The sequence below is a fragment of the Carassius gibelio genome, chromosome A17, assembly GCF_023724105.1.
Source record: "Carassius gibelio isolate Cgi1373 ecotype wild population from Czech Republic chromosome A17, carGib1.2-hapl.c, whole genome shotgun sequence".
NCBI classification, from domain to species: domain Eukaryota; kingdom Metazoa; phylum Chordata; class Actinopteri; order Cypriniformes; family Cyprinidae; genus Carassius; species Carassius gibelio.
This window is the reverse complement of record NC_068387.1, coordinates 25,881,987-25,898,181: the sequence shown is the minus strand read 5'-3', so window position 1 is coordinate 25,898,181 and position 16,195 is coordinate 25,881,987. Positions and strand designations below refer to the sequence as shown.

The following is a 16,195-nucleotide window of genomic DNA, read 5'->3' as shown; positions in this document are numbered from 1 at the left end:
GAAGTACAACCTTTGTTGGGCCTTTTTCACAATGGAGTCAATGTGATTGTCCCACTTCAGGTCCTGAGAGATAGTGGTTCCCAGGAACCTGAATGACTCCACTGCAGTCACAGTGCTGTTCATGATGGTGATTGGGGAAAGTGCAGGGGGGTTTCTCCTAAAGTCCACGATCATCTCCACTGTTTTGAGTGTGTTCAGCTCCAGGTTGTTAAGACTGCACCAGACAGCCAGCTGCTCAACCTCTTGTCTGTAAGCAGACTCATCACCGTCCTGGATGAGCCCGATGACTGTAGTGTTGTCTGCAAACTTCAGGAGCTTGACAGAAGGGTCTTTAGAGGTGCAGTCGTTGATGTACAGCGAGAAGAGCAGAGGTGAGAGAACAGAGCCCTGAGGGACACCAGAGTTGGTGGAGCAGCTGTTTGACATGAATTTCTCCAGTCTCACTAACTGCTGCCTATCTGTCAGAAAGCTGGTGATCCACTGACAGATAGAGCTAGGAACAGAGAGCTGGGGCAGTTTGGTCTGAAGGGCTGTTGGGATGATGGTGTTGAAAGCCGAACTAAAGTCCACAAATGGGATCCTCGCATAAGTCCCTGTTTTGTCCAGATGTTGCAGGATGAAGTGCAATCCCATGTTGATTGCATCATCAACGGACCTGTTTGCTCGGTAAGCAAACTGCAGGGGGCCCAGTAAGGGTCCAGTGATGTCCTTCAGATAACCCAGAACCACTTCATGACATCAGATGTTAGAGCCACAGGTCTGTAGTCGTTAAGTCCTGTTATCTTGGGTTTCTTTGGAACGGGGATGATGGTGGAGCGTTTGAAGCAGGAATTGAACTTCACACAACTCCAGAGAGTAACATTAGCATAATGTTTTCAAAATGCTAAAATGGAATGTTCACCGCGACAAGAAAAAATATCTAGACATTCTGAGAACATTCAGAAATAACGTTTTCATTTTGTTAACAAACCGTCTTCAGAACATATTTTTCATTAGCTGGGTACTTCTTTGAATCTCTTCCTCTGTCAAACATCTGGATCAATGATTAACAATCCTACAAAACAACTGTGAATGAGGATGAATGGCATCACAATATAGTTGGTTGCTGAGGTGTTCTGAACTTCACTGTCTTCAAAACGAAACCTTAGCTTTGGTGGGAAGAGTTTCAATGCTTGCTTTGTGTGGAGCTCTGAGACATTCAATGTTTATGTCAATCAATTCCAATGATGCTTCCATTTAAAAATCACACTGGAGCCAAGTGGACCCCAAAAAACCATTACTGAGGCAAAGCTGTTAGTTTACAGACCTCAAGATCAAAATCACTTGATCACATAATCATTTAGCACTTACTGAACACTTACTGTACACTAGTGCTTTTATTGCTCTGTTGAGAATATGCAGCTGTCAGATATTACTAATGCAAATCACACTAATGCTAATGGATCGCTTATAGTGACATCATGATGCATGTAACTATGCGTTCTGAAGTAATTACATTTTGTTGGCTATGTTCAGAAAGGAATACTACTAGTATACTGCATAATTATGCTGCGCTGTTGTCAAGTGAGGCGTAAAAACAGAAGTTTGTCATTTTTAATCCAATTTTGAACTAAAATGTCTTAGCTTTTGGCAGTTTGATCAAATTGTAAGTCAATGAGTAGATATTAGGGGGAAAATAATGATCTATTGATGATATTTTTGTCACATAGGAAATTTTAAGTCAAGTTTAATGCATTGCACTTTAGGAGATTTTTCTGCATGATATTTCTGTCTAAAATGTGCAAGATTTTATTTTCAGGGTTCTTTGATGAACAGAAGGTTCGAAAGAAAATAGAAGTCTTTTGTAACTTTAAAAACGTCTTTACTGTCACTTCTCTTTCTATCCCTTTAATGCATCCTTGCTAAAAGGATATTAACTTCCACAAAAATGTGCCTTAGAACAACTGAGCAAATCTTAAGCAGAAAATCATCATATCAGGATGACTTCTGAAGATCATGTGACACTGAAGACTGGAGGAATGATGGTGAAAATACAGCGGTGCATCACAGAAATAAATTATATTTGAACAGATATTCACATGGAAAACAGTTTTTTATATTGTAATAATATTAACTGACTTTTTGGTGAAAAAAGAAACATCTTAAATAAAATAAACATAAATTTCAGTCATCCAAGAATGCCATACACGCAACAATAGCATGTTTTGTATGCATATTCTATTTTGCAGAATTCTGAATGGTGCTTGTCAATTTATTTATTTATTTATTTTTTTTTTTTTTTTCGGAAATAGCACAACGTCTGGGTGAAATGATGTGGTTCAGTAGATTTAGTTTTGTGATGTAGAGTCAACATTGTTCCCTTGAGAAAGACACTTAGTCAAATTGAAATGCCATTCAAAACCATTTTTTCTTGCAAAGTCTGATTAATTTATGAGTCAAAAAAGGATGCTCAATTAAATAAAAATGGAGGTCCAGGCTTGATTATCTATTGGGAATTAGTTGGATCTTGAAAAGGGCTGTTATTTACTAGAATAGAGTCAGATGGAAGATCAAAAAAGCGTGTTACATGCATTTTAATTGAAAGATTATTAAGGCATTTTTTTCTTTGCAATCGTTTACAGTAAGAAGAGCAGTAAAGAAAGTAAATGCAACCGGTATTTAAACTCCAGATTTCCTTATTTTTGTTCTGTTTGAGATCACTGCTATATATTGAGCCAATATGAATGACATTCTCAGGATGGTAAGAGATGCGTGATTTCATCAAAAGCAATAAGTGAAGAGAGTCCAGGAAATACTGGACATGTTTGGCTACTTGAGCAGATGGAAATGATTTAGAGAGTTTGAAATCATAAGTTTCAAGCACAAATCACAGTTGCTGAAGTGCTTTGGTTTGCTAACAAGAACATAGACATGGACACAACTCACCCACAAAAGACAATATGAGAGCTATTTATACACAAGAGGAACACCTGTGAACAATCAAGACAATGACCCAATCACAGAACAGAATAAGAACCACATGACCTAGTCAACCAATGAGGGTAAGGGAAACACATGACAGGAACAATAACTGCGAAAATGACAAAATAAAAGACATGAGAACATCAACCAAAACCCAAACCAACCGTGACAAATGTGCAGATTTATGAAGTGTTTGTGTTTCAGAACAGAATGGAAGATTTTAACGTGTTGGTTTTGTGTCTGGGTTTCTTCATTTATTTATTCTTAACGTGTGGTTTTGAAATGGTCTCGAGCTGTGGAAAGTCTTAGGGCAGATCACAGCTTTCAAAACACGTCACATCGAGACATTAGACATCCACACTTACACTAACAGAGAGCAAGTAAACCAGGGTTAGGATTAAACAGGATTAAATAGAACTAAAAAAAAAAAAAATTGAAAAAAAAAACTTGCAAAAAAAAAAAAAAAAAACACAAATAAGTAAATAAATGAAATATATATATATATATATATATATATATATATATATATATATATATATATATATATATATATAAATTTTAAATTAACTTTTTTTTTTTTACTTAGTGGCCCAGTAATCATACTGAAAAAAAAATTCAAAGTAAATTAATTAAAAACTAAAACCTAACCAGTATTAAAAAAATTATAAACATGATAGAAACACTCAACAAAACTACTAAAACTTTAACAACAATTAACATGGAAAAAATATATATATATAAAAATGACCATTGAAAAATAATAGAAAAAAATTCTAATAAACTGAAAAAAAAAAAAAAAAATATCTAGTTGCCAAGTCAGAATTTTTCAATTTTGTTAAATTGAAGTACTAAAATAATTAAAAGTAAATGAACTAAAAACTCAAACCTAATATATATGCAGAATAAATATACAGTTTTTGTTAATATATTTATATATTTTATGAAATCCAATTCAATATATTAACAAAAACTGTATAGTGTATCAGTGATACAAAAATAACACTAGTGCATGGCATGTTAATTCATATAAATTACAACAATTCAATTGTAAGTTGCATCCAGGATTTAAATATCATCCAGATAAAATAAAGCGTACGTTTATTGACTCTGATTTTCCAGCAGTTTTCAGAGTCGTTTCTCACTTCACCCAGCTCCCAAAACCACAGAGTCATATTTAAAGTCCAGGAGCATGTTTGAAATTCATTACTGTGGGTGGACCGGATGAACGTGCTCATGTCTGGACGGCGTGGAGTCATCTTAACCTTGTTTCTTCAGTGTAATGATTTATAACTTCTCAGTAAAGCTCTGCCAGATGAAGCAGCTCTCTGCCAAACACAGCACAATCACTTTACCTTTCACTCGTGAACAGGACTGCTTTCTCCCAGCAAAATTCACCAACTAATGCAATACTTTTTGGACATGTTCCAGGGTTTTACCTTGTGTTTATTTATTTATTTACGTGTAGCATGGCAATGCATAAATAAAACGAAAATAGAAAACACTCCGCTCGTTTCAGAAATAGAAACAATTGTCTGTCAGACCAAGTCATATTTATTTATTTACTTAGTTACTGGTGAAATAACTGCAATGCAATGTTTGTTTGTTTTTTGTTTTTGTTTTTTACATGGATTATCATTGAAGCGCTTCAGGTCACTTCTACATTTAATCATTTAGCAGACACTTTCATCCAAAGCTGCAATAAAAGCAATCAAACCACTGGCAATTATATATAAGTGCTGTGACCAAAGTACACATATGTGTAAACTTAATAGGTATAATTATTTTGTGTCTGTATCTGTATGAATGCTGAATAACAGCTTATTTTATTAATTTTAAATACATTTTAAAGTCTTAATTTAACATTTTTATTATTGTATTTTTTGCATGTTTATGCAGCAACATGTAGTCCTCAACAAATTTCCTTTCGAGGACAATAAAGTCTTCTACTACTATACTATTATATAAAAGTTTTTCTTTTAATAGTAATAAATATAAAGATTGAAAGTACTGTTCAGCGGTTCAGATTCTTCTCTGCTGATGATAGCATGTGTTTGTGATGCTCGTTATGTCACATCTGTTTACACACACACACACACACTCATCAGGTTATGTAAGTGGAGATAAACACACTGTGTCTCCTCTGTGTTCCTCTGGCTTTACACAAGCAATAGTTCACCCATTATTTATCATGTCATTCCCGTCTTTAAAAGAATCATCCTCACTGTTATCAGAACTGCACCTCAATTCTGCATTTGTTTGCAGTATATTATTTGTGTCAATCAGTTACAATATAATTACGATTATAAACGACTATTGGATTTAAGACTTCAGGTTAGATAAAAAAATAAAAAAATAAAAACATTCAGGTGAGATTGGTTTAAGTTTATTCTTTTAGCATCAGCGCCTCCTGCTGGACAACAGGTAAAGCACAGTTCATGCTAGATCTGCAGTAAATACAGTAACTTAGATTTTTTTATAATGCTTTTATTTAGTATTAATAATTATAATGCTGATGAGAATTATTATAATAATATATTTAAATTCTGTAAATGCATGGGAATTATATATATCTGACATTGCATGATTTTCTTCTCACCATTTCAACAGGTTTTATTTTTTACTTACCTTTAATTGGCTAAGAAATAAAATGCACTGCTGGACAGTTACCAATAATTTGTAAAATAAATCCTATATTTTCCTAATGTCAGTTTTATGGTTTGTTTATATTCTACGATTTAATTTATTTTTATTTATGTATTTATTTGACCACAAAATAAGGCAAAACATATGTTTTATAGTTTCTATAGGCCACTGTAATAAATGCAATGTCAGTTAGCAATGCATTATTCATTTATTACCTGAGGATGACTAGAACAACACACAAACTATACATAGTTGCAATCGTGCATGTATTATCTTTACCTTTTTATAGCTGGATGTCTGTGTTAGGGATTTCATGTCATAAGTTATTACTTCTATGAGTCTGTTTTGGACTTTTTGAGCTTGAGAGAGATTCTGGTCTGGTCTGGTCTGGTCTGGCCGGTCGATCTCTGCAGCTCTGACTTTAACATGTAGAGCTGTCAGCACTGATGCATTCTGGGAGGTTTACAAATGATGTTGATCCATAATGCATGTGGACATGATGTCATGTAGACTGAGGAGCCTATGACTGGCATTAGATTGATTGAGCTGCCAATATTGTGTAGAAACAGAGCTTGTTAAATAGGTAAACATCATATTTTTATCATCAGTGACTCCATCAGACGCCGCTGATACAGCCGTAATGATCTGTGCATCGTTTCTGAATCAGAATTAGGTGACAGGGAAACTGACGGATATTGGTTGTTTAACTTTTAATAGTAAATGGCATTTTCACCCAAAAAAATAAATAAATAAAAATGCTACAGAAACAGATTCATGCAACTCTGATTTTGAAAAATAAAGACTGTTCTCTGAAATATACAGTTTACTATACACACACTGAGCTTTCACTTTCTACACAGATTTTCTATGATCAGATCATATTTGTCGACCAGAGGCCAGTTGCATAAAGTCAATGTTAAGAAGTGTCTTAAAGCTGCAGTCTGTAACTTATGACGCTCTAGCGGTTAATAAACAGAACTGCTTGCGTCTTGCGGAAGAACATCGTAGCCGGAACTACTTCTCTCTGTTTATGTCTATGAAGAATCACAAAGGTACTGGGTTACTCCGCCGCGGTATCTCCGAAGCAATCTAAAATAGTCAGAATATAAACACTTATTATAGGTGCACCCTAGTGATTCAAGACAAGCTAAATACACGGTTTGGAAAATGGATTCATGGTGTACTCGCTTATTATATACATTTTTCTACATTTTGAACACAAACAAAGTTAGGGACCGCAGCTCTGATTGGTTGTTTCATATTGTATCTGTTCCGTCCTCAGAATGTAAAAGCATAGACGACTCCGACCACCACGATGTTTCCGATGGTGGCGAAGATGGCGATCCAGAGCCAGACGGCGTCGCTGGACACACGCTGTGGCTCCTCCTGCTGGACCGGTGCTGATGATGCAGGAGGCAGTGCGTTCACGCTGGCCGAGGAGTTAAAGAGCGAGTGCTCCGCGCTGCAGTCGTCCACAGGAGACGTGTCCATGAACGCACCACCCATCATCGGCAGCTGAAACACAGAGAGTTCAACACGCACAGGAGCTGGATTTATAAACCTAATGGGCCTGGTTCATATGTGTTTGCTAGGGTGGTCCCAGCATAGTTGTTGTGTGAACATGCATGTGAGGAATAACTCTATACAACCTGATCAAATCCAGCCACGGGCGCTGAGGATAAAAACCATCAAATAACATCCACACGAGAACTGATGTAAAGCAGAGCGCTTCGCATAGATGCTGTTGCTCTGTCAGAAGATACTTCTCAGATCGTCTGTTTTTGAATCATGGCCTCAGGAGTGTTTCACACACACATACACACACACGCACACACACACACACGGACGCATGCACGCACACACACACACACACACACACACACACGCACACACACACACACACACTCATGTTTGTTTTTGTGTAAAGTGTGTTCATCCCATAGGTGTAATGGTTTTTATTCTGTACAAACTGTATATTCTATCACCCTACACCAACCCTACACCTAACCCTAACCCTCACAGGAAACTTTCTGCATTTTTACTTTCTCAAAAAAACTCATTCTGTATGATTTATAAGCGTTTTGAAAAATGGAGACATGGGTTATGGGTTATATATATATGCAGAGTTGTGTCCTGATATGTCACAAAAACAAGAGCACTCATGACATGCATGCAATTACTCACACACACTCACACAGACACACACAGACACACACACACACACACGCACACACACACACGTGCCATAATATTTAGGAAGAGGGAAGTGATAGTGATTTATTGGGTGAGACATTCATAACCCAACAGTGCAGTGTCATTGCTACTGTACATGCACAGAACACAACAAGCCTTTCCTCATCCACAGTGACACAAACATGAGCACTGTATCTACATCGTCTGCTAAGAAGCATGTAATATCAAGTTCTTCAGGGCTTCATCTTTTATAATGAAGCATGTTTATTAAAAAAAATTTCCAATACTAAATGTAGCCACTTTAAAATGTGAAAGTGTTGCAGTGTAGTGTGGATGAGAAATGCAGTGACTTTCTTATTATTATTGTTGAGATATGATTAATAATAGTTAGATTTTTTTATTCTTATATCTGTTTTCATTTTTATTTTGTTCAAGTGTTAGTGATTTTTATTGTATTTGTCATTTGTCTATAGATCTTTGTTTTATTTATATTTTTGTAATGACTTTATTTTTAATTAATGGTTAAACTAAATGAAAATGATACGTTTGAATAACTGTTTGAATAACTACAACTTTTTTTTATGTTTCAGGTTGAATGAACTATAATAATCCTGATTCACTCATTGTCTCGTGCTAATGATGAGGCGATACTGCTTTTATTTGTTTGTTTATTTAGTTTTGTTGTTTTCTTTATGACAGGTATCATTTAAACTATTATAACATAGAATGCCTCAGAATTGGGCAAGATTTGGATGCATGAATCAGAAGTATAATAATAATAATAATGATGATGATGATGAAATGTTTTAAATGTAAACCTCTGTTGTGCAGCATTTTGTTTGCCAGAAATTGAGGGATTTTTTTAAATTTCATTTTGATTAGATTTTGAAAGATTACCTAGTTTTATGCATTTATTTGATTGTCATTTGTAGCATAATAATACAAATAATGACAAAAACACAACAAAATATCCCAAACTTACTAAAATAAAATAAAACAAATAAAAATTAAAAGCATAAAATAATATGTATATCAATTATGCTGGAATGGCACTGGCTTGAATGAATGAATGAAGAGAATTAAACTTGAGGCACATGACAGAAAGCTAAATTACAAACCAATGTGTTTTCTTTTTAAGCATGAATTATTAATAAAAGAAACTATGTTATTACAGTTGTAGGGAACAGTGTGAACTCATTAGATGTGAACAAATTCAACATCACTGCTTTTTACAATCACTTTGTTATTGCTATTTCCAGAACCTCGATGTCATTTCTCACAACTCTAGACACAAAACTCACAACCGATGATCAAAATGCACATTTTCCAAAACTCTAACCCTTTTTTTTCAATTGCTTGGATACAATACACATACAACTTAGATCATTTGTTCACTCATCATAAAAGTTTCAAGATAACGAGATTCATTGTCACCAATTAGCGTGGAGCATGAACAAATTAGACTACAATATCCATCGATGTAGCTTAATATTTGTAAAAAACCTTCCCAAAAATTCTACATTGTCCAGTAATCTCTAAATCTCTTTCCAAAAGGTATTTTTAGAGGGTGATGGAGCTGGATGCTGATGATGACCTTCACAGATTCATATATTTGGATGAGGCAGGTTTTAATCTGGCCAAGACAGATGTGCTTTTATTGTTTCTTACAATACATGTTTTACAGTACTGTCTTTCATTTTCTATTTCATAGCTAATTACTTTTGCTTTGATTCAAATAAACCTATGGTGTGATTGTACTGTAGTGTTTTGCATCGATATATTACAAACTTTATTCAATGTTTCCACTGTGTCTGTAGTATTCTCTCTACTGCTGCAGTACTTTTACAGAGATGTATTTACTGTACATGTAATACCATAATGCAATCTGTTTCACCTATTTTGTTCTAAATGACACAGTGAAACTATCGGTTGCTTGTGTGTGAGTGATCTATAGTTGTGTTTCAATGGTATTTCACAGTAGATTTGTGTTTTGAACCAATGATTGTGCGAGATTTCTTTAAAGATGTGAATGCACAATGCAATGTTTTGAACATTAGACAGACTGTGTTACAAGTGATACACGTTTTGTGTCTAGAGTTTTGAAAAATGACATCAAGGTTCTGAAAATAGTAGCAAAGTTATTGTACAAAACTGTAAAACTTGCTCTTCATGAAACACCCCACCTCTCAGTTTTATAATGCCATTTCAATATTTAAGCCTCTGGAGCTGGAAAATAAATTTCACTTGTGAATGAAGGGACAGACGGCGGAGGAAAGCTTCATTACAGCTGGATGAAAAAAGCATTTTCAACTCATTCCACACTCCATTCAGCTCTCTGTCATGCTAATGAGCTTTTCTAATAGAATTGACCTACTTCTGTATTGAATTACTCAAGTGGAAAATCAAAGTATTTGGACAGTGAAAGCACATTTAATGAATGTTGTAAAATATCAAAGAAAGTGTTTAAGAGTGTCACTGTTTCTGTTGAATCATAGTCATTTCTGATTGTTTGTATTGACAAATTACGTTTATGTTTCGTTTGCTTTTTTATTTTTATTATTTCCCTCCATGAAAAAAAATAAAGTTGATTGCATCTTTTTATCTTTAAATATCTTACAATTTTGTCTTATAACTGTCAATTCTGAGAAAAAAGTAATAATTAATATATTTCTCTTTAATTAAGATGTAAACTCAGAATTCTCACATTTCAAACTCCTTCAAACTCTGAGTTATCTCTCACAATTATTATTTTTCCCACTTTAAAAAAAGTTTAAAGGTAAGGTTTATATCTCATGATTATGATTTTATATTTTGAGATTCTGACTTGATTCTATGAATTTTAAGTTTACATTTTGCAATGTTAAGAAAAAATAAATAAACGTTTAAATTAGCACAGATTAAATGCAGCTCGACAAATGCAATCATGATAAATGTTACAATTTAAAGATTTAAAATGTATTTTAAAATGTAAAGATTTAAATTAGAGTAATGAGAATTTGGGAGTAAATTAGCATACATTTCAATAAAATAAAATAATATTAAAATGCATAAATATAAACATTTTGTTATTTTAAAGGGGTCAAATGCGATTAAAATTTTTCCTTTCTCTTTGGAGTGTTACAAGCTGTGCATAGATAAGATCCCTGGAGTTGCAAAGACTAAAGTTTCAAAACCAAAGAGATATTCTTTATCAAAGTTAAGCCCGTGAAATGGCTTCATCACTGTGTCTGTCAGGCGACTCTCAGTGCTTTAAGTGGGCCGGTATCGCGAATCATTTGGTACTCAGTACCGCCACTTCCAAATATAGCTCTTGAGCATACCACCACCTCTCCGTGCGCCCAGAACGTGCTTTTAGTTCATTTGGACATCTGTTTTAATAGAGGTTTTAATCCTTTGCCTTCACTGCCTCTATTCAGAGCGCCCTCACAATGCACGCTTCCTAATTCTTCCTGGTTCAGAGTATGGAGCGTGAATCATTTGAGTCAGTTCAGGAGTTCGGAGCGGGTTCACGAATCATTTGAGTCAGTTTGGGGATCGCAAATCATTTGAATCAGTTCGGGAGTTCGGAGCTGTTTTGCGGATCATTTGAATCAATTTGAGAGTTCGAAGCGGGTTCGCGAATCATTTGAGTCAGTTTGGGAGTTCGGAGCGGGATCGCAAATCATTTGAGTCAGTTCGGGAGTTCGTAGCGGGTTCACGAATCATTTGAGTCAGTTTGGGGATCGCGAATCATTTGAATCAGTTAGGGAGTTCGGAGCATGATTCATTTGAATCAGTTAGGGAGTTCGTAGCGTGATTCATTTGAGTCAGTTCGGGAGTTCGGAGCGGGTTCGCGAATCATTTGAGTCAGTTCGGGAGTTCGGAGCGGCTTCGCGGATCATTTGAATCAATTCGAGAGTTTGTATAGGGTTCGCGAATCATTTGAGTCAGTCTGGGGATCGCAAATCATTTGAATCAGTTCGGGAGTTCGGAGTGGGATCGCGAATCATTTGAGTCAGTTCGGGAGTTCGGAGCGGGTTCACGAATCATTTGAGTCAGTTCAGGAGTTCGGAGCGGGTTCACGAATCATTTGAATCAGTTCGGGAGTTCGGAGCTGTTTTGCGGATCATTTGAATCAATTTGAGAGTTCGAAGCGGGTTCGCGAATCATTTGAGTCAGTTTGGGAGTTCGGAGCGGGATCGCAAATCATTTGAGTCAGTTCGGGAGTTCGTAGCGGGTTCACGAATCATTTGAGTCAGTTTGGGGATCGCGAATCATTTGAATCAGTTAGGGAGTTCGGAGCATGATTCATTTGAATCAGTTAGGGAGTTCGTAGCGTGATTCATTTGAGTCAGTTCGGGAGTTCGGAGCGGGTTCGCGAATCATTTGAGTCAGTTCGGGAGTTCGGAGCGGCTTCGCGGATCATTTGAATCAATTCGAGAGTTCGTATAGGGTTCGCGAATCATTTGAGTCAGTCTGGGGATCGCGAATCATTTGAATCAGTTCGGGAGTTCGGAGTGGGATCGCGAATCATTTGAGTCAGTTCGGGAGTTCAAAGCGGATTCGCGAATCATTTGAGTCAGTTTGGGGATCGCGAATCATTTGAATCAGTTAGGGAGTTCGGAGCATGATTCATTTGAGTCAGTTCGGGAGTTCGGAGCGGGTTCGCGAATCATTTGAGTCAGTCTGGAAGTTTGAATGCAGTAATGCAGTAGCTCTTTCTAAGGGTATTTTTTCAAAATACTTTTGCACATTTTATTTATGTTCAATAGTTCTTTCTAGCTCAAGCAAATCCACAAACTAATAAAAGGATTTATTATTAATGTTGCCTGTTGACTGCTGTATATAAAAGCCCGTCAATATAGTTGTTGTTACCTCAGGGGATGAGGGGAATCATCAAAAAAAAATAAAAAAAAAATAATAATAATAATATATATATATATATATACCCAAGACTGGGTCAGTTGGCCAATCAGAGCAGACTGTGCTTGTCAGAAGGAGGGACTTTGTAGAAAACTACGTGAGGTTCATTCGTCGATATTTGTGGAGGTCGCCAATCATTCCAGCAACCTCTTTGGGTTCAACAAGGTGTACAGAGTGCGGTTGTCTGGAGGTGCACCTCAGGATTCATTCGCCGCCTTTATGGAGTGGGTGCTAGTGAGCAACAAATCGCCATTGACCATTTGCCACAGATAGAAACAAAGCTCCACAGGGAGCAGAACGTGTCTGAAGCGTTACAGCATCTCTAAACAACACAATGCTTAAATTACTAATGCCAGCATTTCTTGTTCTCCTAGCACTCCGTTTTCATTTTTCAAGTGCTGGATTCATGAGTAGGTCATAAATAAAGTTGACAGCATGAGTTTACAGTACATGCAGTGACCCCAAAACACATTCAGAATGTGTGAATGTCATTTATGACAAACACTAAATGCATGTTCACTAGGGTTTTAGTTGTTGAATAAATATAAACCAAAACATTTGTATTGATTGAAATAAGGATCAAATTAAATATAATAATAATAATAAAATAAAAATATTAAATGAAACATTTTAAAAGAAAATTTGAATTAATGCACAAATATATATATATATATATATATATATAAAAAACTTGAAATACATAAAATGTAATATAACAACTAAGTTAAAACTGAAATACACAATAAATGTAACCTGAATAATATTATTTAATATATATATATATACTAATAAAATGACAAAATCATTTTACAAAAAATTACTGAATAAACTTAGAATCAAATAAAAAAATATAAGTATTAATGAAAGTAAACTAAACTATAGACTAAATAAAAATGAGAAATGCTGTATTGGCAACTAAATTAAATTAGTTTAATTTGAAGCATTTAAAAAAAAAAAGAAAAAAAAGAAAGAAACCTGAATAATATTATTAAAACAATAAAAATAAAATAATAATAAATATGACAAATCACATAAAATTACTCAAATAATGCTTAAATATATAATAATAATAATAATAATAATAATAATAATAATAATAATACATTTATATATTAAAGTATATAAATAATACTAAATTAGATATTCACTGGGGAAAAAATTGTGTATGATTTACTTTGAAACAATTTCCATTCAGGAATTGCTAGTAAATTTTACAAATAATTCTTCATTCTGATTCTGATTTTGATAACTACAAAGAAATGGTAACACACTGAAATAAATGTGACATTTTGCAATCAAAAGCCTAACATTTTATTTTCCTGTAAAAGCCTACTTCAATATATGTACATATTTCTCTACAGCATTCATGTTATAATAACTTCTATCTGCTTTTATATGTTCTTATTCATCATGCCCATTCTGGATTTGTGTTGAGTAAAGTGTGAAACAGTGACTGTATTGTGTGTGTGTGTGTGTGTGTGTGTGTGTGTCACGCGCTCGTGGCTCTGGAGGGTCACTGGAGCCCGTCTGACACATTTACTTTAGAAGATTCATTCCTGCTGTGTGAAACGTGAGCCGTCCGGCGCCGCGAGACTTTCTCTGAGTGATGATGTGGGACACTTCTGATTGTTCAGCACCTGCTGTCTGCTCTGTCTGCTCGCTCGTGCTCGTGTTGGTGTGGTCATGGCAGATGCATTTACTCATAGTCTGATGTGAAGTTTGAGAACAATACAGTTTTTCACAATGCTCGATTCATGGAGTTGTTCTTCCAGTAGGTTAATGGAGTGTGCTGTATTCATATGCAATCACTCTTGTTTTATCATCACATCCGAAAAGTCATCGAAAGACAAATAGGTTCAATTGTTCAACTGCTTCTGACGTGCAGATGATATACAATCAGTCTGGTCTCGATAAAACACATCTCTTTATTAGTCGAAATGCATGAAGTGTCTAAAACAGTAATTTTTCTTCTTCATTGATGTGTGATGGACCTGAATAAAGAGCGTTTATTCATTCACACATTCTTTCTTCCCTGTGAAGGATATTATTAAATCACTTTCAAATAATACAAGTAAGAATGGTTTCTGCAAAGTGAGTTTAAATACCGTTTAACCGTTAAAATAAAAGATTTGTTCTTAATAAAATAGAAAAGACTTCACTGAGGAAACTTGATATACTCTTGACTCTTAAACTAAATATTTACATCTTTGTATGCATAGTTTATAATGTTCATAATATTACACATTTGATAGATTTTGGGGATTTTGCATTAGACTGTAATTGAAAATAAATAAAGTCAATTGTAACATTTATTTTCATTGCGTTTGTTTTCATGCATTTAATTTGAATTTTGTGTTCATTTTTTTATTTTATTATTAATTTTTAAAACATTTTACACATTTATTTAAATAATAAAAAAAAGAAAAAAAAAAATCCCAAATAACTTCCTACCTGTCATACAAGAATATAGAGGCATCAAATGAATGTGGAGGAGTTCACAGAAATGTTTGAGATCCTCTGACTTTAGTATCTTATTTATATTTATATCTAATGGATTTATTCTGGGTAGCAAAGAGGCTACAGTCACTTTGTTAACCAGAATAAATCCATTAAATATAAATAATAAACAGATATGCATGAATAAGCGAGCCAGTAAACTAAACTAGTCTCTGTGATGTTAGTTGAACTGCACAGAGAGGAACGAAGAAGCTGTCAGAGGACGTGAAATCATGTCATGAGGATCTTGATGAGGATCTTGAGCTCTAAACTCCAAGTGAACAGACTGATGTTTCTGTGACACTTGAATCTTTAATGAATAATGGCAAACATACCTGCGCAGCCATGAACGAAAGATCCATGGTGATCACACGTGTTTGATTCCTGGATGAAACGATTCTTCAGCTCCTCATGGGATACTCACAGCAGAACCGTCTCCAAACGTCCTCCGAGTTCATCCTTTCAGGTCCATCATTAAACACAGCGATCATGAACGAGTGGAGATGGAGAGAGCAGAACATAGAGAGAAACACTGCTGAGGCTCTCTCTCTCTCTCTCTCTCTCTCTCTCTCTCTGAGTCTCTCTCTCTCGCTCTTTCTCTCTCTTATCTCCCATCCTGTGCGCTCACACTTAGAATGCCTGGATGATTTCACTTCAGGATCATAAAAAAATTAACAACAGTTTTATTTATTTATTTAATTTTTTTAAATATTTTTTTTGCATAAAGAAAATGATTATAATTTAATTTAATTTAATTTAATTTAATTTAATTTAATTTAATTTAATTTAATTTAATTTAATTTAATTTTCACATTCATGCCCCAAATTCTCATTACTGTTATACAGTACCAAATAAATAAAAAAATAAAATATTAATTTGTATTTTAATGATATGATTTGTTTTAAGACTTTTAATTTATACTAAATTATATATATATATATATATATAATTAAATTCATAAAAGAGACACGACTGGACACGTTACAGTACAGGAGACTC

General features: G+C 34.7%; 1 protein-coding gene across 1 annotated transcript; it reads right to left on the bottom strand.

Annotated features, from left to right (window-relative positions):
• Positions 1–6,882: 6,882 nt before the first annotated feature.
• LOC127933132 (uncharacterized protein C14orf132) lies at positions 6,883–15,557 on the bottom strand. The gene is made up of 2 exons (XM_052529877.1): positions 15,531–15,557; positions 6,883–7,119 (listed from the first exon to the last, which is right to left on the bottom strand). The coding sequence occupies exons 1-2, from the start codon at positions 15,555–15,557 to the stop codon at positions 6,883–6,885; spliced, it is 264 nt and encodes an 87-aa protein (XP_052385837.1).
• Between the last annotated feature and the right edge of the window lie 638 nt (positions 15,558–16,195).